The 24,668-nt window shown below is 41.8% G+C and overlaps 1 gene segment (V, D, J or C); it reads right to left on the bottom strand.

Moving 5' to 3' along the window:
- Positions 1–13,805: 13,805 nt before the first annotated feature.
- Positions 13,806–14,753, bottom strand: LOC148144556 (T cell receptor alpha variable 19-like). The segment is given in 2 exon segments: positions 13,806–14,167; positions 14,684–14,753. Coding segments are annotated over 2 exon segments (414 nt in total).
- Between the last annotated feature and the right edge of the window lie 9,915 nt (positions 14,754–24,668).

Consider the following 24,668-nt stretch of genomic DNA (forward strand, 5'->3'; position numbering starts at 1 on the left):
GTTCCATGCACTCCACTGTCAATGACGTGTATACTCTGATGCGATTCGATAACAAAAACATTTCTTTCTCTTACTGTCCTGTTATCGAACTGCTGCATTGATCCTTCTTTATTCTTCACCTGTGCATAAAATACGGATTTTTTACACTCGCGTCTTGAACGTATGCATATTTTGAAATATTTTTGTCATGTCAACTCCTTGTTCCAAATTTTCCAATTATTATGGATTAGACCAGAGCCCCTGAAAATATTTTAGGGATGGAGCCTAGAACCTAACATTTTCTTACTTTAAAGATAGATGCGAACTGGTTGTTCCAGATGTGATGTGACTGGTCCGCCAACACGAGGTTAAACCAAACACAATTTATTCAAACACTGTAGTTAATAGACACAAAAAAGAAAGCAGAATTTAGAACAGCTTAACTATTGAAAACCATAACCGAAAAATAGGTGCAGTACCGGTTGCTAATTAATTGTCATAACGCAATAAATTCGATAACATCTCCGTGGCAAGATGATGGCAGAGTAAGATGCTCCTGCGAGAGGTCTTCTACCCCACCAATTCTTTTTCTTTCTATTTCTTTTCTTTTCTGTCTTTTTTCTTGTTCTCCTCTCGCCACAAAAGTGAATCATGGAGCAGCAGCAGGCATGGGCAGCACATACCAGACCAATGAGTCCTGACACCACGCCTGGGTTGCACAACCTGAAACAACACGTGGACTGCGAAAACCCAGAATCTCTGGAGCAGTTCATGGGCTGCAAGTCCCGGAGCGGCACGTGAGCTATGAGTCGCAGAATGGCACGAGCAAGCAGCTTTGGAGCCGCAAGTAAGAAGCGAGTTTTGGCCCAAGACTGGCTGGGGAAGGTAGTACTCGAATTTACCTTGGAGCAGCTGAGTGGCACAATGAAGCAGACTGGAGTCTTCGAGCGGAGCTGAGACGGCAGTGAGATTGAGATCTGCGTGGGCACCCTGTGCTAAGCTGCTGCAATGTGATGTGTATTTGAAATATCTTACCTTGCTGTCATGTCAACCCTTTAAATAGTCTTTGTTCAACTTATTTTTTAAACCCTGTAAATTAATGCAGCTATATTTATTGCTCTGTTGTATGCAGGATGTGTACCGAGGTACTTGGAAGTAAGATCTCGGCATAAGAAGGCAGACAGGTTAAAACGTTTCCACTATCGTCTTAAAATGGAGTATACAATGCAATAAAGAATATGCTATTTTAATCTATTTTATTATATTCTGATCTGATCTATTATATCGTATTCTAAACGCACCTCTGGCAAAAAGGTAAATTCAAAGACAGGTTCTTACATGCAGTCTCCAATACAGGAGGAAACAACATCAAGACGGATTTCAGAGAAAGTAGCAGCTCATTGAAGAGTTCGGGTCTTCTTGGACCGCAAACAGCTTCTGGCTGATCAAACTAAAAAAAAACCTAGAAAACATAGTTTGTGAGATCTAGTCACTCCCATTGCTTCCATTCTTCCAACTTCATTAAAAAAACCTAAAGCCCTCTTACCTTGTTTAGCTAAGACCTCTCCCGAATGCTGTCCTGAACCTATGCCTTTACAACGTCTCTTCAAACAAAGCCCAGGACAGAATAACCTTTCAAACTGATAGTATTGACACACGATAGAAAATAGAGCAGTTGTTTTCACTTTCCAGATCAAACTATGTTGTTGCAGATCTCTTCTTTCAGCAAACGCCAGAAATCATAGTGGTGAGGGGCCAATATCAGCAATAGAATCATGCCGGACATTCCACCTAAAAGCCAGCTCTGCATTAACTATAGTCACGGCTGATCATCTCCCAACATTACACTATCACAGTTAATTCCGAAAAACAAACATATTATAACAATATACCTGTGGTAGTCATTCGTGAGGCCAACATTTATTACCCAGTACTAATTTCAGGGAACAAGGTGCTGGTGAGCAGCCTGCGTCCACGACTGAAGACTTCAGGAGTAAGCACGCCCACAATTCTGAGGGGAATGAAGTTCCAGAAGTTTGACACACGGTCAGTGAAGAAATTGTTTCATTGTTCCAAGCGAATCTCCCTTTTAATGATTAATTTATAGTGATTAATTCGAAATTTCATGCACTTGCTACAGGAGCCAAAGGCCAAGATGAAATTCATCAGGATCGTCCTGCATGAATTGTTCGAGAAATTAATATTCAAGAAGTAAGTGCCCTGACAGTCATCTACTCTGACTTTGTTTTTTTAATGGAATGTAAACATCCTTGGCCGTATTGTTCTTTGCTGCCCGTCCATCTCAAAGGGTAGTTTGTAACATATCATATGCCACTTGTCGGCCACACTGAGTGATTAAGCAGCTTTGCTTCATGAAGGACGTTCCTGAATAGTATGTCCTTCAGTGATATCCGACCTTGGTGACGTGGCTGCCATAAGACTGTCGTTTTTTTTTGACTTTGTAACATAATTCAAATTTCACCGTGGTGGGATTCACCCACATCTCGATAGCATTCGTGTCTTAACTTCCGGATGGCCAATCCAGTGACAAAACCACGACTCTGCCGCCTTCATTCAAGTGTGACTCCAAATGCAGCACGATAATCTATCTCTATAAGTATATCAAAAGTTCCAACAAAGTCCTCAAGGCATTATCCAGCGATCAGAACAATACACCTCTGTGTTTCCCAGAAAATATATCTGTGGACTAGGACAAAGTCTATTAAACGACTAAGTCGCCTGTAATCCAAAGGGTCTTGATTGAGACTTTTTCTTCATTGTGTTGAAAAAAACGCAATTAAATTTGCATCTTTGTTAACATCGCACCAGGCCCTGGTTGTTATTGTACGTGTCACATCAGTGTCGAATGAAGGAATGGCCTTTGAAAGGGCACCAAGGAGATTTATGAGGATTAGTTAGGACTGGAAAAGAAAGATTGGACAGGGACCCGTTGTTTTCGGAAGCTGAGGAGCTAAAGCGGAGATTTCTTGGAGTTGTTCAAGTTTGTAAGGGGCGTGGATACAATAGTTGAAAGGGTGTATTTCTCTTGCTTGCGACATCAGTGACTCCGGTTCATAGATTAACAGTTATTGAGAACTGTTCACCGGTATTGTGAGAATTAGTTGGGTTTTTGTTTTTATCCTGGACCCTACACATATTCTGGATCTCGGTGGCTGAAATCAAAATGCAGGCACAAGTGTTTAACCCACTGAGCAAGGGGATATAGACTGTAAGTCCTGACCCTCCAAGTTTACTGAACAACACACTCGAATTAGGGAAATGATGGGAAATGTAATTCGGTTTGATGGCTATTTTCCCAGTCAGAGATGGCCAAGCTGCTCGGTTTCCAATTGTGCTGTGAAATTATATATATTTTATTAATGTCCCAATTGTCGAAAACGTCTCATACTGCCTGAGGTGGGAGTTTGGCATTGAGTGGATTGGTCCTTAGCAGAGCTGTCATCGATCTGAATGGTTAAACTGCCTTCTTCTGTGCTGCATTTATCTTTTCTTGTTGATTGTGGCATTAGCTTCTCGATGGATAAGTGCTTCTCAAGGTTGTATAACTTCCGTGATACTCTGTTTTATTTGTCTAACGTAATGTTTCACCTGTCCCCAACCTTCATTGCATGAGCACATCGTTGGAAATAAAAGACATCAATTTGTTCAGAGATTACTACGTGTGTCAGCAACAGAGAGGACTTAAAACAGGCTCTCGGGCTCCTCATTAAGTACAAAGGACACCTCAACAAAGAATTATTACACTCGATCCTCCCCGTGATAAGTAACTATCACATGTGCTTCTCTATAATTACCAGGGTTGTCCCGACTCCTCTTCTGCAACAAGGGAACAACATTTCCTAACCTCCAGTCTTCTGGCACTACTCTTGTCCACAATAATAACTTAAAGATCGAAGCCAAATGCTCATCAATCTCCTCCTTGGATTCCCAGCGAATCCGAGGATAAATCCCATCCGGCCCTGGGGTCTTATCTATTTTCAGATCTTCCAAAATTGCGAACACCTCCACTTTGAAACCTCCATCATATCCAATTTGTAGCCTATATCTCCGAATTCTCACTAACATTGCCCTGTTCCAATGTGAATACTGACGAATAGTATCCATTAAGCGCTTCCCCGATCTAGTCAGTTTCCACACACAACCTTCCCCTACTTTGTTTGATTAGACCCAATCTTACTCCAGTCATTATTTTATTCCTTACAGACATATCGAAGGTCTTAGGGTGTTCCTTGATCGCATCCGCCAACAACTTCACACGTCCCCTCCTGGCTCTTCTTAGCTCTCTCTTTGGATCTTAATATCTAACTTGTAACTCTTCAGCCCCCTAACTGAGCCTTCACACCTCATCGTCACATAAGCCTTCCTGCTCCTCTTGACAACAGTTTCAACTGCTTTTAATAAACCATGCCTCCCTCTCTCGACAACTACCTCCATGCCTGATACACTGATCAAAGACCCACAGTAGCTGTTTGTTCAAAAAGCTCCACATTTCAAGAGTGTCCATCCCCTGCAATTTCCTTCCCCAGTCTATGCATCATAAATCTTGCCTAATCGCATCATAATTGCATTTTCACCAGGTATAGCTCGTTCCCTGTTGCATATACCTATCTCTGGCAATTGCTATTCTAAACATAAATGAATTGTAGTCATTCGCGCCGAAGTGCTCATCTACCGACAAATCTAACACTTGGCCAGGTTCATTCTCCAGATCCAAATCGAATATGGCATCGCACCTCGATCGCCTGTCTACAGAAACCCTCCTGCACACATTGAACAAACAGTGACCCTTCTAATCTACTTGTACGTTCGTATTCTCCGTTAATATTGGGGAAGTTAAAGTTTTCCATAACATCTACCCAGTTACTCTCGCTCCTATCGAGAATCATCTTTGCAATTCTTTCCTCAACATCCTGCAACAATTCGGAGGCCTATAGAAAACTCCCAACAGGGTGACCTCTCCTTTCCTATTTCTCACCACAGTCCAAACTACCTCAAGTGGTGAGTCCTCAAACGTTCGTTCAGCTGCTGTAATACAACTCTTGATAAACAATGTCACAGCCCCGCCTATTTTCTGTTCTTGCTGAAACATAAAAATCCTGGAATCTACAACAACCATATATGACACACTTAAATAATACTTTGAAGGTACTTTCAAAGGAGGGCATCTAGTTTCTCCTCATTATACCATGGCTTTCATGGCCCTCCTCTAGCCATAATATCGAAATCCCAGGTCGCAAACCATGCTGCAAGTTCACCCACCTTTTTCCGGGTGCTCCTGGTATTGAAGTACACACATTTTAAACCAACATTCTGATTGCTGGTACCCCTCAGGACTTTGTAATCCTATCCCTAACCTCACTACCCTCAGCCTCCCGTATACAGGAACTACAATTCATGTTCTCGTACCCCTGCCGTATTAGTTTAAACACCCACAAACACCGTTAGCAAATTTCACCCACCCCCCTGAGGATATTGTTAGCCCTTTGGTTCAGGTGAAGACCATCCTGTCTGCAGAGGTCCCACCTTCCCCAGAAAGAACTCAAATTATCCAAGAATCCAAAGCCCTCCCCCTGCACCAACCCTGCAGCCACGTGTTCAGCTCCGCTCTCTCCATGTTTTTCACTTCACGTGCACGTGGCATGGGCAACAAACCAGAGATAACAACTGTTTGTTGTACTGTAAATTTCCACAGTAGCTCCCTGAGTTTCTGCCTTAGATCCCCACCTTACTTTCTCCCTATGTCGTTCGTGCCTATGTAAGCCACGACTTGGGCTGCACCCCTCCCTCCACCTCCCCACCCCCCCCCCCCCCCCCAACGATCCTGAAAATAGGATCAGAGACATCACGAAACCTGGCACCTGGGACGCAACACACCAATCGTGAGCGTCTTTCCTTCCCACAGAAACTCCTATCTGTCTTCCTAACTATGGAGTACCCCATGACTAAAGCTCTGTCCTCTTCCCCCTTCCACTCTGAGCAAGCGGGACATACTCTGCGCCAGAGACCTCTGCCTCATTTCTTACCCCTGGTAACTCGTCCCACCAACAGTTTTCAAAACGGTACACTTGTTGTTGAAGGGAATCACCACAGGAGATCCCTGCACTGCCTGCCGGTTCCCTTTCCTACTCCTGGTGGTGACCCATCTACTCTCTTCATATGGCTGTGGAGTAAGTGCAGAGAATTTTGAGAAATTCGATGTGTCGACGTTCAATCACTAAAACTTTGCATGTCTGCGATTCTTTGTTGAATGAAAGCCATGTTATAATGAGGAGAAACTATATGTCCTCCTTTGCAAGTACCTTTAAAGTATTTTTTAAGTGTCTCACATATTGGTGAGAGTTAAAGTCTCCGCTCAGCCTGTTGCACACTGTTCATGCTCAAGTTGAGCTTGGAATCACTGAAGTTCCAACATTTGTAGTATATGAAAATGGAGCGGAAAGTTGACATTGATTTCACGTGAGCAGTCACGGGAGTCTAAATTATAACGTTGCTTTCTCCCCACAAATGCTACCAGATGTCTTGAGCTTCGCCAGCAAGGTTTGCTTTGTTTCAGATCTTGAGCATCCGCAATTCCTTATTTTATTGTTTTGGTGCAAGTTATAATAAGAAACACAAAAACTAATTCTTCTGATGATACCATCAAAAGATTCTGAAAATGAAACTTCGGGAAAGCTCATATTAAATTTTGTTTGCAAAATTCGATGAATCGACAAACTGCAGCACTTTAACCATTTCTGTCTTGCATCTGAAGCCACAACACAATTTATTCTGATACCTGATACACACAATTGAAAATGGTTCCACCATACAACAGGTATCTCAGCCATTTTGTTCATCGGTACTTTTCCCGCTGAGTTCAGTAATGGCAATATAAAGAACACTGGAAAATAAATGAACTTGAATAATCCTAGAATCACTACAGTGTGAAGCATGCCAATCGGCCCATTGAGGCTACACCAACTCTCCAAAGGGCATCCCAACCACACCCATTGCTACCCCATCGAACCCTGTATTTCAAATGTCAAAAGCTATCAACCTAGCCTGCACACCTCCAGGCACTAACGCAAATTAGCATTTTCAATCCAACTAACCAACCACGTCTTTGAACTGTGGGAGGAGAACAGACCAGTGTGGAGAAAGACACACTGACACAAATAGAATGGGCAAACTTCACATAGAGAGTCGTCTAAAGGTGGAATCAAGCCCAGGTCACTGGTAGTGTCAGGCAGCAGTGCTAACCACTGAACAATCATCCGCCCAACTGAAACATTTTTACATATTCCATTACGTTGGTGGAAATGCCGATCTTCAATCAAAGCATTTAGTCTGAGACTCCTATATTATCAGAACTTAGCCGGAAAATATTTGTCCCTGTTATGACTGGGTAGAATGATCACAGCCAAACAGTTGACTGGGCGTGAGAATGCGAACTTGCATGCAGCGAATTGTGAAGATCTGGAATGTATGACAAAGTTACTGGTAGCTAGGAATAGAAAAAGAGGAACGCCTCATCTTCCGCCTCAAAACACATTAACCCCAGTCCATCAATGTGGACTTCACCAGTTTCCTCATTTCCCCTCCTTCCATCAGTTCCAACCTTCCAGCTCAGCACTGTCCTCATGACCTCTCCTCCCTGCCAATCTCCCTGCCCACCTATCTGCTCCACCCTCCTCTCTGACCTATCACCTCCATCCCTACCCATTCACCTACTGTACTCTTTGATACCTTCTCCCCAGCCCCATCCCCCACCCCCATGTATTTCGACATCCTGGAGAATTCCTGCCTTCATTCCTGATGACGGGCTTTTGCCCGAAACGTCGACTTTACTGCTCCAAGGATGCAGCCTGACCTACTGTGCTTTTCAGCACCACTCTGATATAAACTCCGGTTTTCAGCATCTGCAGTCCTCACTTTTGCATAGAAAAAAAAACCTTCAAAAATGTACTCATGTGCGTATGCATCTATCAATAGGATAAATGTGCCGGCCCTGCATAATATGTGGTGGAAAGTAACTCATTCGGTATTAATTTGAACCAGTAGAAATATACGCATATAGAAAATAGTTGCAGGATCAGGTCATTCGACACCTCGAGTCTGTTCCACTATCCAATGTGACCCTGACTAATCATGGAGATCAATGCGCTCATGCAACCCACTTCCCATATCCCGTGATCCCTTTACAGACAAAAGCGAATCTTGATCGTTCATACAAGAAAGAGAGAGATAATAAGAATGCCTATGTGAGAGAAAGAAAGTGAGCTTGTGTATGAGAGAGATAGATAGTGAGATTGTGCACGAGAGAGAGAAAAAAAACCCACAGGAGATGAAGGTCCGAATGGTCCCTGCACTGGTCGTTACAAATATCTTCTTCCGTGTGAAGCTGTCAAAGTCTGTCTTTTTGTGTGGAGACAAGAGTGGGGAATGCCCGATTCCTCTGGTCAATTTTTGTCTGTAAATCTCACCGTTCTTTTTTTCCATCTGAGCCATTGAAATGGAACAGCAATAACGATTAACTTTGCTGATTACACAGCTTGTAAATGTTATCATGGCGGCTCATATCCCTGTTCACAAAGGGCACAACTGGCCGGATGCATAATAATGTGCGGCGTGCTCTCTAGCACAACAGATAGTGCAAATCTTGCAACCTCAAATGATTAGAGTGTGATTGCATGTTTCATCCTCACATGCCTCTAATGCATTTTGAAAACTCAGTGTTCATCACGTGCCAAACTAGATGGCTTTTAGAACATAGAACATAGAACATAGAACAATACAGCACAGAACAGGCCCTTCGGCCCACGATGTTGTGCCGAACTTCTAACCTAGATTAAGTACCCATCCATGTACCTATCCAAATGCCGCTTAAAGGTCGCCAATGATTCCGACTCCACCACTCCCACGGGCAGCGCATTCCATGCCCCCACCACTCTCTGGGTAAAGAACCCACCCCTGACATCTCCCCTATACCTTCCACCCTTCACCTTAAATTTATGTCCCCTTGTAACACTCTGTTGTACCTGGGGAAAAAGTTTCTGACTGTCTACTCTATACTATTTCAACAGTTCACCAAAAAAAAATGCTGATGTGAAAGGTAGCTGGTAGGATTCGAAAATGTGCAAGGAAAGCATTGTTGTTGCGTTCACATTGCGGCAACAATCACCAGTTGAACGCTGATAAAGTTCGTCTGAGATCATACAAGGACCCCACCAGCGAAAAAGGCGAATCCACCAGGCCTCGTCTCGGTCTGATCCTATCCTTCCATGTAATTCTGCTGCCTCTCGTTAATCCTGCCATAGAATGAATATTAGAGTGAGAATGAAGGATGAAGAGTATCAACGGGTTTGGGGATTCCCCAGAAAACCAGTCTCAGGATCAACACATTTTCGGCTGTTAATACAGGAGCAAACAACAACACTTTATTTTCTTTACCTACTTACTGCATGAGGACGTCGCAGGTCAGGCAGCGTTTATTGACCATCCCGAACAGAGGGTAGTTAAGGGTGAACTACATTTCTGTGAGTCTTGAGACACGTGTCAGACAGACCAGGAAATTATGGCAGTTTCCGTTCATTCAAGACATTAGTGAACCAGGTGGGTTTTTCAGATAATCGACAATAGATTCATAATTATCATGAGATTCTTAATTTCAGTTTTATTTTTTATCAAATTGACATTTCACCATCGACCAGAGCAGGATTAGTACCAGTGTATCCAGAAATTCATCTGGTTCTCTGGATTAACAGACCAGCAATAAAACCAGCAGGTCATCTCCTCTTTGTCGCCACCTACATTCCCTGATGAATTTCAAACCTGTGAGGCAGGAGTGGGTTCACTGAATATATACACAAGCGAAGAGTGACTATGATATTCCTGAAATTGGCCCTCAGTTTGGGGTGAAGAAACTTGGTTCATAATTAACTGTGACAAGGTGAGGACTGCAAGGTGAGGACAAGATTGACTGAATGGAGGTCAAAGTCGAAGAGTGTGTTGCTGGAAAAGCACAGTCTGTCAGGCAGCATCGGGGGAGCCAGCGAACGATGAACGGCTTATGCCTGAAACGTCCATTCTCCTGCTTCACGGATACTGCCTGACCGCCTGTACTGTTCAAGTGCCACACTCATTGACTCATTAGTAACTGTTCCAAGTTGAATATCGTCCTTCGGAAAAAAAAAGAGTAGATTGGATAATGTGGTCAATAACAATGGCAGACACTGGAAAAAAATGGTTCATGACTGACAACAAAGCTATCCCAGTGAGGAAGAATGATTCTACTAAGATGTTAAATCAGTCATGGTTAACTCAGAAAGTTGAAGAAAAAAAATTGAAAATCACAGGTAGAGAGGTTAAGATGCATGAAAGAGGATTGCTATTTTCTTTTAACAAAAAGCATTAGAAAGTGGAGGTACACTGCAAGAAACAAACAAAACAGTATCGACTTGTTTAACAAGTTAGTGACCCTTCAGTAGTGAACTTAATGCGTTGAAAATTGGAGATGGAGACAGAGACAAGCAAAATCAGTGATGTTGTTCTCGTCTCAGATCCAGAGACCCATTCAAAACAGCATTTCACTGATTATGACAAATCCATGCAGCCGATACACGGAGTAACTTGCTCATTATGGGTCTGAACACAATAATGAAATGTATGCATGTTACTTTCCGATTAATAAAAATGGGAGGAGCAGACTTTGTTGTTTGATAAATTCGATCAGAAGAGGAAAGTGGGCTCAGTGATCTTGAGGTGAAGCAATCATAAAACGTCTTCGCATCATACTTATTTTACAAGCAACTGAGGTCATAGAAATGTATTCCTTATTTATCAGAACTGCAAGCTCCCATGTTAATTTGATGTTTTCAGTTTTACTATGTCAATAAATGTGTTCAATTTCTTCTTCAGCATTACCTTCTGAACACACAAACTCCACAATCACCGCAAAGGCAGCAAAACTATTGGAGAACCAGAAACTACAACGTCTTAGCCAAAGCACCCTCACTACGCCAAGTTCGAATCTTATCATCATTCTTTTACAGTAACAAAGTCAAAATCCATGAGTTTCTCTTCCTTATAGAATTGGGGGTACATTTACCAGATTGGCAGTCCGTGGCATCTTGGTAGCATCACTGCTATCGCAATCCAGTTGCTCAGATTAGGTTTTAGATGTCATGGACCCTTCATTCTATCTGGAGGTATTTGATCCCATATTCTCATAATATGGAGTTAAAGCTTAGCACCTGGAAATGACTGTGAAGCTCTCATTGGTGTGCTCTCAACAATGTCTTCTGCAAATGCAATGAAATCCTTGGCGTGTTACTTAAACCCACTTGCAATGAAGACAAATCTAGAAATATCATTGTCGGCTCCTTACTATAATTATACACGAATTCTGAATAGCTAGTGTTGTGAATGGATAAACGAAACATTCCTCTAACATTATGCCGATTTAGACAGACGTCTAATCCATAAGAGAGTGAAGGGTTATGGAAGTAAAGCAGAAAATTGGGTTTTAATATCTTCAAGTCATCCATATTCTCTTTGAAATGTAGTATCCCGGTTGACTGAATGGCCACTTTCTGCTTTTACATCTTATTGTCTATTGTGCTCTAATGATTATTGATGAAATTCTGCTCTCGGTTTATTGTCATGAAAGGTACACTCTCAAGTTCCCTCCAGAGTCGCTGCCACTGATTTTATAAGTAAATGTTTATATTTCATGCTACTACTGCCCTCTGGTGGCAGCCTGTTATAATTTTTTCACCACGTTCAGAGAAATTGGACAAATTATTTTCAGAGAGTCTCAGAGATATAAAGAAAAGAAAGAGAGCCAATTCGTCCACGACGACCAGATATCCCAAACAAATTGATTTCCATTTAAAAGCATATTGCCCATATCCCTCTAAACACTTCAGATTCATCAAGGTTTCTTTTAAATTTTGCAAGTGTTTCAGCCTCCACCACCTCCTCGCAGAGCTCACTCCATAAACATGCAGCCCTTTGCATGAAAAAGTTGCCGCTTTGGTCCCTTTTAATTCTTTTCCCTCTCGCCTTAAATCTATAACCTTCACATTTGGACTCCCTCACCCGGGGGAAGTGATCTTATCCAATGAGGAGAAAGTGAGATCAGCAGATGCTGGAGATCAGACTCAAGAGTGGGGTGCTGGAAAAGCACAGAAGTCATGCAACGTCCTAGGAGTGGGACAATCGACATTATTGGTACTCGCCCTTTATCAGGAATGAGACAATCTAATTCTTGATTAAGGGCTTGTGCCCGAAACGCCAATGCTCCTGCTCCTCGGATGATGCCTGTCCTGCTACGCTTTTCCAACAACCCACTTTCGAATCTTATTCCATGGCCCTGTCCGTGACCTTAATGATTTTATACACCTCTTTAAGGTCACACCTAAGCCTCCAAAGCTCCAATCGAAACAGCTCCTGCTTATTCAGCCTCTCACAACAGCTCAAACTCTCCAACCCTCGCACATCCTTGTAAACCTTTTGATAATATATTCTGCTTTTACTACAGGAATCATTCACTGTATGGACATGTATTTTCTGTGTAATTGTTTTCTGATGATCGTCATAACTGTTCAGCATTCCAAATAACTTTTACGAAGAAAGTTTAATGCACAAAGTGGACATTATGCCTGTAGTGCATTTCAGCCAAGGTTCAATTACAAGAAACATTTTCATCATTCTATCGTACAGACATGAAGGACCCGTGGGCCTATTTCTGTGCTGCATTCTTCTATTACTGATTCTAACTGTCGCTTCAATGTCTTGACTCAATCAACAATAAGTTATGACATTATTGCTGTTGGTGTTACTGAGTTGTCAGACACTGTTTTCCATCACTGCACATTGGCGTACTGAGACAAAGACTGAGCGCTCCCATAAACTATCCATGCAACTGGTTACCATGAACTTGCATGTCTGCTCATGTTTTTGATAAACAGGTTTCACCTCTTCTATAACGGAAGAGTTACTCTGACTGCGCAGGATGTATTAACTCCAGAATGGTGCCAAGTCCCACAAGCGTCCTTATTCCAGAATCAGGAATGTCTCTTTCATGACTCAGTTTCAAAATGGGTTCATGTAATTCTCAATTGTCGCCAGAGGATGAGAAGGAGCCCATCGGTCTTTATAGGACATAAATTTCTCGAAGTGACCCGCTGGCAAAGAAGGAAACCTTACATGAAGGATGAAAAATTCTCAGTTCCATCCAGACTGACCGCAGAAGCTTCACGTGACTGGACGGCTCACAGTCACGAGTCAGTCATCACAATATGTTTTTGATTGGTTATTATTGTTAAGATATAAATTAGAAACCCCTTTCCTATTCATATGTGAACCAAGTCTGCGTGACACTTGATCACAGAACCTATCGTTCACCATTCTGCAGTTGCAAATATAGACATAACAGGGCAATACTGAAAAACCCGCAATGTGGTTGATGCTGTTCTCGTTGCACGAGTGTTTGATTATTAGAAATACGTGACAGGTTATTGTATCTCAAATGAGTTCTGCTATTCCCTATGTCGCTGGAGAATTCTGTTCTACCGAAACCTTTTCCTGCATTTTCTGCACTACAACATCACTGGAACAGTGAAATAGTTTGGGACATCTCAAAACACACAAAACAAATTATTTATATGCAATATATTGAACTAAAAGTATTAGTTCATATTAATAGTAGATTATTAATCATTAAAGTTTTCTGTTCGAAAACTTTATCAGTGATATCAGTCTGAATGCGGGTATCACTTCAGAGCCGCCCCTGATCTCAATGTTTCCTTGACATGCTATCATGTTCAATTGCTCTCTGACAGTTTTTGTCCGGGGTCAGCCCAGTTCCGAGTCTCTGTGGGGTTCAGTGCGCAGTAATACACTGCAGAGTCTGGAAGTTCTGTTTTCAACATATTCAGCTGGATCGTGCGGTTCACATGATCCAACTTCGAGGAAAAACGGTCTCCTGGAAGTCTGTCTGTGGTGCTGATATATTGGTTTCTCTTTAGGAGATATTCCATGGAGCCGCTGGAATGCTGCCGGTACCAGAAGAGGTAAGGATCACTGGTTCTTTTAGCAGTGTAATTACAGAATAACAGGACATCATCCCCCTCATTCACTGCGATTGCGGCGGGTCTTTGTGAGACAGAATCTGCATAACAGCGCCCTGTAAGAGAGTAAATTTTAAAAGTTGATTCATGATTCTTATTGCCCAAATGCAGCCCGTTCACCTTGATCAGTAAACAGAGAAAGAAGAGGCAGGGAAGCTGGAAAAGAATCCAACTCGTACAACTCAGCCACTGGGACCAACAAGATTTTGACATATGAAATAAAAAGGTTTTTTAAAAAAAGAAACACAGGCCACGCGTTTAACGAGATGATTTCCCATTTCCCTTCCAAGGGGACACCTGGAAACAGTCGGTTAGTTTAAAAGTCCGGCCTTTGTCCCGTCATTTCAGGTCGCTTCAGTCCTGTGTGGATTCCCAGCCTAACTCTTCCACTGTCATTTTGCAAGTACAGTCGCTAATTTCTTCCAATCTTTGCTGAGTTGGGACACGTTTAGACCCAGATTATTTTCATCTGTGGAAAATGTGTTCCTGCCTCTGTGATGCCAGGACACCGCAAATCAATGTGTACCCCGGCAAACAGCTGACGCATAATGTTCCACAAGCTGTGGACCTACCGGTTAGAAGAGCTGCAACCGTGAGTAATGAGCAGAGAGTTCGAGACGGCATGTTTGCTGAGATATCACGTTGAACATGAGCAGAACTGGACGAAATTAAAATTGTTTTCGTGAAGAGTTGGGAACAATTGAGTAATTTCCGGATCTCTGCTCATTGGTTCATTACTGGCAAAGGCATCAGGTGACAGCCAGGGAACTTGGAGCTGTTTCATTCTTCAATTGGACCACTTTTAAGCTCGTGGGATCCTCAATTCGTGCCATGACTATGAACAAGATTCTGAAAAACGGTTATTGATATGGCACTGAAATGTTGATTTTGTTTTTTTTTTCTTCACGGGTACTACCAGGCTGGCTGAGTTTCTCCAGGTAATTTCACTTTTCTTTCAGGTATCTAGTAAATGCAGTTCTTTGTTATTTGTTTGAACAACAAAGTCAATTTAATCACCTGACAACACGGCGATGGACAAGAGTTTAAACCAAATGTTGTCCCAAAACGGTCATTATTTCTGCAGGCAACGCTAGAAAAGTAAAGTAGTTCATGTTGTTTGACAATCGGAACTGGTGTTCCCCAGTTGCTCTCTAACGATGATAGTTCCCTGCAACTGATATGGAAGGCCAGTGGGTCAGAGAGATTTGGAATAAAATAACTAGATAAATAAATAATTGAGAAAACTTCAGCGTATGTAATGGCAGAATCAAATGTTGTTTTCTTGGCATTTTGGTGGCAAACTCCATTGGCTGCAATGGTAATTCAGTGGTTAGCAAGGCCTGTCACACTGCACCTGGGTCACATCTTCTATTCCAATTTCGGGTGAACAATTTTTGGAGAGTACACATTCTTGCTGTGCTCCGGGTATTTGCACACAGTTCAATGATGTGCAAGCTATGTGGATGAACCGTGGGAAATGCTTGATTAATGGAATAGGACAGGATAGGGTGCATGCTTTTCCGTGGGTGGGGTTGGTTTCCATAAGCTGCATGACCTGCTTTCATACTGTAGAGCTTATATATTGTCAAAAGCTGATTGCGTTTAACTTTACCTTTAGTCATCGCAAATGAAACTTATGTTTCTATGTCAGATGCAGTGTGTCCAAACGCTTGCTCGCCGTCATATTGTCAGGCATTATTAGATGTAAATATCACCATTACCACGAGCACCATACAAGGACAACTGATCCATTTTAGAAAATGTTGCGGTACAAACTTCTTCATGTGAATGGGAATGGTGAAAGACCAGAGATACAAATTAACACACCACCTAAATCCTGACTAAAGTGAACGTACAACTGACAAGCTTACAGATGACACAAAAGTAAGTGGGACGATAAGTGGTGACGGTGACTCAAAGAACCCATAATTCGACAAAGACGTAGATGATAACAGTGAGTGTGAGTATAGCACCCTCTGGTGGATCGGTATGAAATTTGCAATGCCTTAAAATGAACAATTTCTGGAAGGGCAATAACAGATGATGAATTTTCAGGGCCTGTTCTCGAGATGATTGGATTGCATAACCATTGATGTCGAAGGATGGGCAATCATAATGCCTTCACGTTTCACTGAATTATGATTTAAACTGTTATTTACATGCAGCGTCATATGCTCATTGTTTTGCACTTTCTTGCCATTCTCCTTCAATACTTTCTCACGATAATGGCGGAGGTGAAACTGTAATCAATTGGTATGTTTTAAAAAAACAACCTTTGATATCATTTCGAGGAAGGATATTGCCAGTGTTCCCTGGTGCACATTTGTCTCCAGACCTGACAAAGTGGCTGATGCTTAACCGACCTCCGAATATATTTTGTAATGCACAAAATTCAAGGGGAAATTAAGGAAGGGAAAATATTGCCTTTACCAGTGACAAATTCTGGAGATTTCTGGGATATTGCTTTTCCTCTGAGTTTGATCACGTGAACCGCTCGTTCCAGGTGAAACCATTGAAAACAGAACTCACACACTCTGCAACATATTGTTCTTCTCAGAGACGCAGAATTGAAATGGTTCACAATTCGATCTTACATCTTCAATCAAAACTTTAGTATTTATAAATATATTCTTGAAATGAATTGATGCTGCCAGTTTAGGGAATGAAAAATAAAGAACGTATTTCAGGCCTTTTGAAATGTCTCGAATGCTTTCGCCGTTAAACCAATGGGACGCTGTAGAAAATCCAAGAACCAGTTTTGTTACAGTAAACTCTTACTGTGAGGCAAGTAACTGCAGCACTCATTCGAGCAACATCGAAATGTCACATGATTCTAATAATGAAACACTGGAAGAACCAGAATCATGTCAAACACAAAACAGTGGCATGGGGAAGCCACTAGAGGGTGTCACTGCATCAGTTTAAACAGAAGACGGACTGACAGATGTGGAGATTGAGAGAGAGACATTCTGAGCCTCTTAGTTATCAGGTTGGAAATCATTCATTCAAACGTCCCTCCAGGACAAAGACTTTCCCACTGCAGGCATAGATGATCTCTCTTTCACACGCGTGTGCGCGCGCACACACACACACACATACACACGCACGTATCGAGACAAACCTCAAGGCGAGCAGTAACATTTCATCACTTTATCAGCAAGAGAGACAGAAAAGAGAAAGAGATATTGACTCTTTTCTTTGAACAAACCTCCGAAACAACAAACAGTCCATTGCACACAGATACAGATATAGAGACATACACAAACGTAGAAACACATATGAATACACACTAAATACAAACACACGTACTTACAAACGCAAATAGATAGTCAGGAGCAGAGATACAGAACATACAGATAGAGAAGCAAAAACACAAATACATGGACGCATGTACTCACTGTCTTGGTCTCTCTGACAATCCATCTCTCGAATTTCCCGTGTACAACATTGAAAACGTCAAAATTCGGAGACAGTTTGAGAGTAGAGTTCATGAAAGGCATTCCCTGGGGGCAGGAGTGTTGATAACTGAGCTCACATTCTCCAGAAAATGTGTCAGTAATTTAGGAATGAAGTGAGAAACATTGATTCGCACAAAGGATTGTGAAACTTTGCAATTCTAAATGAAATTTGGAATGAATCAACACAACAATTTCACTACCATTACAAGACATAAATACACATCTTTACTCTTGATGTGAAATGAATGAATCGTGACACTAGGAAAAGAGAGTGGTTTGCTCAGCCAGTCTGTACCATTGCCACAAAATTCCACGGTCAGTCTGCATTTTATTCTGTCTTTTTCATTATTCCAAATAAACTTGAAATGGACGAGAGAGCAGAAAGGAATAGAAGAAGCAAAGGTATTCACAGAACAGAGGAAAGAAAGTCTTGGCCAATTAATGATTGCATTGCAAAAGCAAAAGGCAAGTGTCTTCAATGACAATGATATCCAAGCGACAGGATAAGAAGCGCCCATTCATGAGATATTTAGTATAATCACAGCATAAGTATGTAATAATAATTGCTTCAGATAAGCAAATGTGGACATGAAGTTAACAGTGAGGTGGCCGAAATCAATTTTCAACTTACTCTGAAACTTTCGATGTAAATACAGATCCTATCTAATGTGCCATGCCAGAACAATACCCAGTGCTCCCTATATGATCTAACCAGGGTTTTGAAAAGCAGCAGCCAACCTGACTTTCAATTTTCTCTATTACAGCCACCACAACACGTTGAACGTCGACTGATATAAATTAAGACATACTTGACTTGAAAATTGTCTTAAAATGGACATCAAATTTGAAATCAACTTCTTAAAATCATACATAGAGTTACACAGCACAGTAACGGACCGTTTGGCAAGCTTTTTCACGCTAAACAGATGACATACATTGATTGTGCTCCATTTGCCAGCATTTGATCGGTATCTCTCTAAACCCTTCCTATTCATGTACCCATCCAAATAACTTTTAAATGTCATAATTGTACCCGCGTCCAAAACTTTCTCTGCCAGCTAATTACTTCCATGCACCATCCACACACCTTTTTTATTGCGCTTTTATTATTTCACAAAACGTATCAGAGGCCAGACTGTAAACCGAGATTTTGTTGGGTAAGGAAAATGCGTTAATAAACACAAACTCTGCATATGCCCTGAAACTACGCGGAATCAAATTTAAAAACATAAGCTTTTATCTCGCAATAACCCCTTTCTATGTCCAGACCGTAGCAATAGGATCATGAGTAATGCAATACCGACTTGATCATGAGCCGTAAGTATTGTGAAGGGCGCATGTGCAATAAGGTTACTTGGTCTCTGTCAAATATGAAAGAAAGCAGAATGTGGGAGGATCATTGGAGGTGGTTTGCGCGAGCGTGGAGCTTTCATAAACACCGAGTGCACACCTCAAACCTCGAAAAAGACACTCATGGTCCTACACTGACAGTGAACTAACCTGAAGCTATTCTGCCACGTGTCTCAGCGACAAACCCCGACTCATGGTTGACATCTTTTTTGGTGGGACGCAATAGGCAACAGCGTGCGTGCACGCCAATCCTGAGTTCAGAGAGGAAAGCCATGATTATATATGCAAAATGGACAGGGATGGAGTTTATAAAATCTTTTTGCAGGGGATTTACCCAAGGGGAATTTAAAGCAAGAGGAATAGTGAAGGAAGACTGGAAGTGCAAAGAAACTCAAGTCAGGTAGAATCATTGGAGGGAAAAGCAGCGAGTCCAACAATGCAGAAGAGTGGCTGAACTTGAAATGTTAATCCTAATTTACTCTCTACACATGCTGCTGTGCCAGCTACGTTACTCCTTCATTTCAGATCTCCAGCATTTGCAATATTACACATGTAAACAAGAGATTTATTTGTCACTTCTGCATTTCTATTCTGAACGGGTATTGAAGGCTTTAATTACGTTTTATTTTTTCTGCAGTACATTTCAAGCACGCACTTGATAGCTGAGAAGCTGAGCTCATCTGTCACATCAAGATACGACACAGAGTCGTGAAATTCATCATGTCTGAACATCATTTGTTTTGAAGTTGGAACACAAATGTTCATTTATTCTGTCTGTCGGCAAAGGCTGCAACTAAGAATGAGAGCCACTGGGTGGAGAGCCAATTTCAATGGGTATGAATGGATTGGAGCCAGATGAATTGCAATCAAAATGATGGGTGAACATTGTATTGCTTTCAAGCAGAAATAGTTCTGACAAGATTAAGGTATGTCACCATTAATGATGGAGACATTTGGTCATAAAGCCAAAGCTGATTTGATGACAAAATAGAGAAAGAAATTGAGATTCCCAAGTAAAAGACACTTGTTGACAAACATGAAGTTGATAGTTCAATGATAACCAGGGTAAGTTTGGACTGTTCTGGGATAAAGGATTAAATAAATTTCAGAAGCAGAACGAAAGTTTCGAAAGATGGCAAAGCTAACTTTGCTATGCAGCAAAGGCTGTTCAATAGGCATGTAACCAATAAATGTGCAATTAAACGAAAATGCATTGAGTGTGGAGAAGACTTTAAAAGATCATCTAAACTGGACAGATTCAGTTTCACCCGCGCCAGAGACTTGAAAAAGGTTTCAAATACCCGTCCGAGTTGGGAATGTATTGAAGCAGTCACACTGAGTAGAGGCCCTTCATTTGTTTGAAGTATGGAAAGGAATTCATTGGGTGTTCACATATACTGACACATCCGCGGTTTCACACTGAGGAGAAAAGAGACCTTTTAAATATCCAAAATGCGAGAATTTCTATAAAAGTTCGAGTGAACTGAATCTTCATCAACGTGTTCATAATGACGAGAGGCAGTTCTTCTTATCTCACTACAGCACTAGATTCAAGTGATCATCTCAACTCGCTGTACATGAGGGAGTTCACACCACGCGACACCATTATCCCGCCATGAGTGTGGGAAAATATTTACCACTTCATCCAAACGTTTGGCACACCAATGATTCGCCTTGTGAATAGACCACACTCCTGTCTTGGGCGGGGGAAGGGTTTCACTAATTCATCTGAACTGCTGATGCTTCCGCGTCTTCACACTAGAACAACGCCGTTTTTATGCCCTGAATGTGGGAAAGGATTCATTGTCGTTCAATCTGATCATACAGCAACAAATTCACAAATGAGATCTCATTCATATCTTATAACACATTGTTGTATGTCTTCACGTATACAACGAATCAAACATTTTGTAATGCAAAGATGTGCAGGTCAGGTGAATTGGCCATGCGAAATTGCCCATAGTGTTCGGTGCGTTAGGGGCAAATGTAGGGGAATGGGTCTGGGTCGGTTACTCTACGTGGGGCCGGTGTGGACTTGTTGGGCTGAAGAGCCTGTTTCTGTACTGTAGGGAATCTAATCTAATCTAGTCTAAATACTTTGAAGAAGGTCTATTTTAGATTGGTCATTGAGAAGGTGGTCACAGAGACATCCAAGGTGTCAGACCGACCACGCAGTTTCCACTCGTGGAGACAATGGTTCCTAATGTTGTGGTTGGAGGGGTGTCACCAGGAAAGAGCTTTCCACTTATCTGCTGTGATTTGGTTTATTTTTATTGGGGACATCGATGACCTGGTGGTATATTTTAATGGTAGTTTGATGGAGGTTTAGGGGGACATGAGGAACAATACATTAACCAAATGACTTGCGAAAGTTCAATTCACTGCCTTTCAGGGTGGTGGAGGAGAAACTCAAAAGATATATAACAAGAATTTAGAAGGTCACTTAAAATGTCAATAAATGCCTTCAATATCAGTGATTCTGACAATAATTCCATTTGTTTTAGCTTCCTTCACATAGTCCTACAATGCACACATGTCTTCCCGAAACTATAAGCGTTCTGGGATTGGAAACCACCGTAGTTTAAGATTCGCATTTTTGTTTAGCTCCATGATTATAACAAATCCTGTCGAAGTAATCTCTGCAGAAACACAAACTTCTAAAATATCTGCACTCATCTCATTCAGGTCTGTTATGTATTCTTGATGTAAATTGCTTCATGACTGGGGGCCATTCTTTTCAGTTGCACATGATAGAAGTTCTGGAATTACCTCCTTAAAGTGCTCCCCCTCAATGCATCCCTTTCCTTCTTAAATATACCCCTGAGCGAATTCCTCCGGGACCAACATATCTGTCACCAGTTCTGGTATCACCGAGGAAAAAAACACAAAACATTCCCGTCCTGGATACCTGAAATAAAAACCGACATTGCTGCAGAAACTCGGCGTGCCTGGTAGTATCTGTGGAAGAGAAACGTTTCTAATTGAGAAAGACAGTTCTACAGAACTGAAGAGACGTGGAAAATTGGTGGAATTTAGATTGTACTCAATGTGATATGATCAGTTTCTCCCTCGTGTGTACTTGCTGATGTCTCAGAAGGGTGGAATGACTGAATGAATCTCTTCCATACTTCTGGCAGGTCAATAGAGTTGGCTCAGTTTGATATCACCAAAGTATTTTCTGCACAGAGCGGGAAATGAATCCCTTGTTATATACTACATCGTTTCTCTGCTTTCGGAATCCAATTTGAAATAGAACATCCTTTCTTGTCCGTTCTGCTGAATCAGACATTTGAATTAAGCTTTGTCCACACAAGCAAGACAAGTACAGTTTCTCTTCACTGTGAACGGGGCTTTTTCCTCACATCTTCCAAAATCGACAAATGTTCAAATACTTTAAAATTAGACGTCTTCTCCCAGCTCTGCAAGAATGGTTGACTCAATTTTCCATCCGTCTGTAAATTTACATTCCCTCTTCATTGCCTGTGAATTGATTTTAAATAGAAAAGCATCAGAGTGAGGACATTCAAAATTACGAAGGCAAGTTTTGAAAATGTGATGAAAGAACCTGATCATTTCTGGGGACATTACTAGGAAAACGTGACCAAGAACACCTATCGTATTGCCATTGAATCACGAATTGTGAAGTAATACACTGGCCTCTGTAGAAAGAGACAAATAGGAGAGGCAGGAGAAGAATAATCGGGTTATTCCTTTCCGACAATAGCACCAGAATGTTGATAGAATCTCCCAAGCCGTTCACTTCCATCAATCAGAAGGACCAGGGCAGCAGGTCTCACACATTTCACTTCAACGCGGACACTCTCCTGTCTTGCGTAACATCCAGTACTGGAGATATCGATGACCAGTCACATCAACGAGTTCTTTCCAGCACGGAAAGAAGACCTTCGGTCCAGAGTCAATGCATCAGGTTCAGTGGCTCTTCTTCAGAACACCTGCATCGTCCCTGTGAGACACAACACATTCATAACTCGGGCATGTTTTTCGGGTGCAAAAAAATGCAATGATATTCGTACAAAACTAAAGCCTAGTTACAGCAAAGAACGGAGGCCTTCGATGACGCCTCAGTCGATGTTACTCTCCCAGTTTATACTGCCTCACCTCGTTCCTCAACAAAGGTGTTGTTACACGATCTTGACAACAGGGTAGGAAAATGAAACTGCAGTCTCTTAGCTCTGTCATCATAGCTCTGATTGAGTACAGTTGCCTGATTCAGGGAATACAATCACTTAATTCCAGCTCTTTTGAAGCAACCTGCCTCTTTGGACTTATACTGGAACAGCCTCTTTCATTCAATCAGGGATCTGTTCTCACTCAACAACAACTTGATGGCGAGAGCTTTCACGTAAGCAAAGCGTCTTGGAGTTTCACAGGTATTTCAGGTCATATTTAATCACATGACCGAATGCTTGGCCAAAGCGATCAGTTGTAGTGAGTGTTTTCAAGGAGGAAAACAAAGTAAAAGATTTGCAAATATTTTGGGAGAAAATTCTAGATTTCAGGGTCCAGGCAGCTCAACAGTAGGGTATTCAAAATCGGCAATGAAGTGTGTTCGGAATCGGTGTTCTATGCACGTGGGCCCACAGCCAGAAATATGCGCATACTGGAGATCGAAACTAATGATATTCAAGTGTTGGAGAGATTCAGCACATCTGGCAGCATTTGTAGAACACGTTTCAAAGGTGAATCTTTGGAATCGGAGCATTAACTATCTCTGTCTCTGTGAATGCTACCAGCGCTGCCGACTTCCTGATGTGCTTGCTCTTTTAATAAAGGTCTTACAATCTTCTTGTTTATTGACATGTTGTAAAGTGAACGCTAGCTGAATCCACCTGTGCAATGGATAGGGATTCACTTTAACAAACTTTTAAAAAGTCTGAATCTCAGTGTTTCACCCAGAAGAGGTTTTAGCAGAGGTTAAAGGGGAAATAAACAAAGTGCACTAATAGAACACAAATGGGAACATTCACAAGAGATCACATATCGTTAACTATTGGTAAAGTCGTCGATGACAAACATTCAGAATCCACAACCAACGCTAAACCCTCGTCCAGAGAGGAAGATCAATGATACTTCGTCAGACTAATTGTTGGAATGGTCGGATTGTCCCTACAGTAAACTCCATCTGAATCCTCTACTGTATGGAAGAATGGGCGATAATCTTATTAAAACATGGAAAATCTTTCTCGGGTTAAATTATGACAGCAGTCAGAAAGGACTGTTTCAGAAACGGTTTGTTTAAATGTCTGAGAAAGTTAATTCATCATGTACGTTCTGTGCGTTCACCACAACATTCTGACTGGACGATATCATTTTTGTCATCCTGACCTCAGTTGCATGACTGAGTGTATCCACGTGCTTTAAGGTTCAGGTTTCCTGATCAGATGTTTGACTAGGGTCCCACAGAGGTGCTCAACATTAAATAATCACCAGCACTATTGAATTAACATGAGGTGGGGGTGAGGCAGGGAGTTAAAGAAACTGATACTGGGGACAGTGGAGTGGGATCGCTGTTTTTGACTCCTTGCAGCAACATATCTCCACATTCTTTGTTCAATACATATGACTAAATAAACATGGATCGGGTACCCAGCTCATTACTGCGGGGCCAAGAAGGATTGCACGATGGCTGACAGAAAATGTCCTCACCTTCAACCCAAACCCCTCCCTTTGTTCATTGCGCGAGTGTGGGATGTGGCTACATATCTAGCTCACAGAGTTTGTGAAGTGA

The sequence above is a fragment of the Chiloscyllium plagiosum genome, unplaced genomic scaffold (assembly GCF_037043375.1).
Source record: "Chiloscyllium plagiosum isolate Xiang-an unplaced genomic scaffold, Cpla_swu_hap1 HiC_scaffold_27, whole genome shotgun sequence".
Lineage (NCBI taxonomy): Eukaryota > Metazoa > Chordata > Chondrichthyes > Orectolobiformes > Hemiscylliidae > Chiloscyllium > Chiloscyllium plagiosum.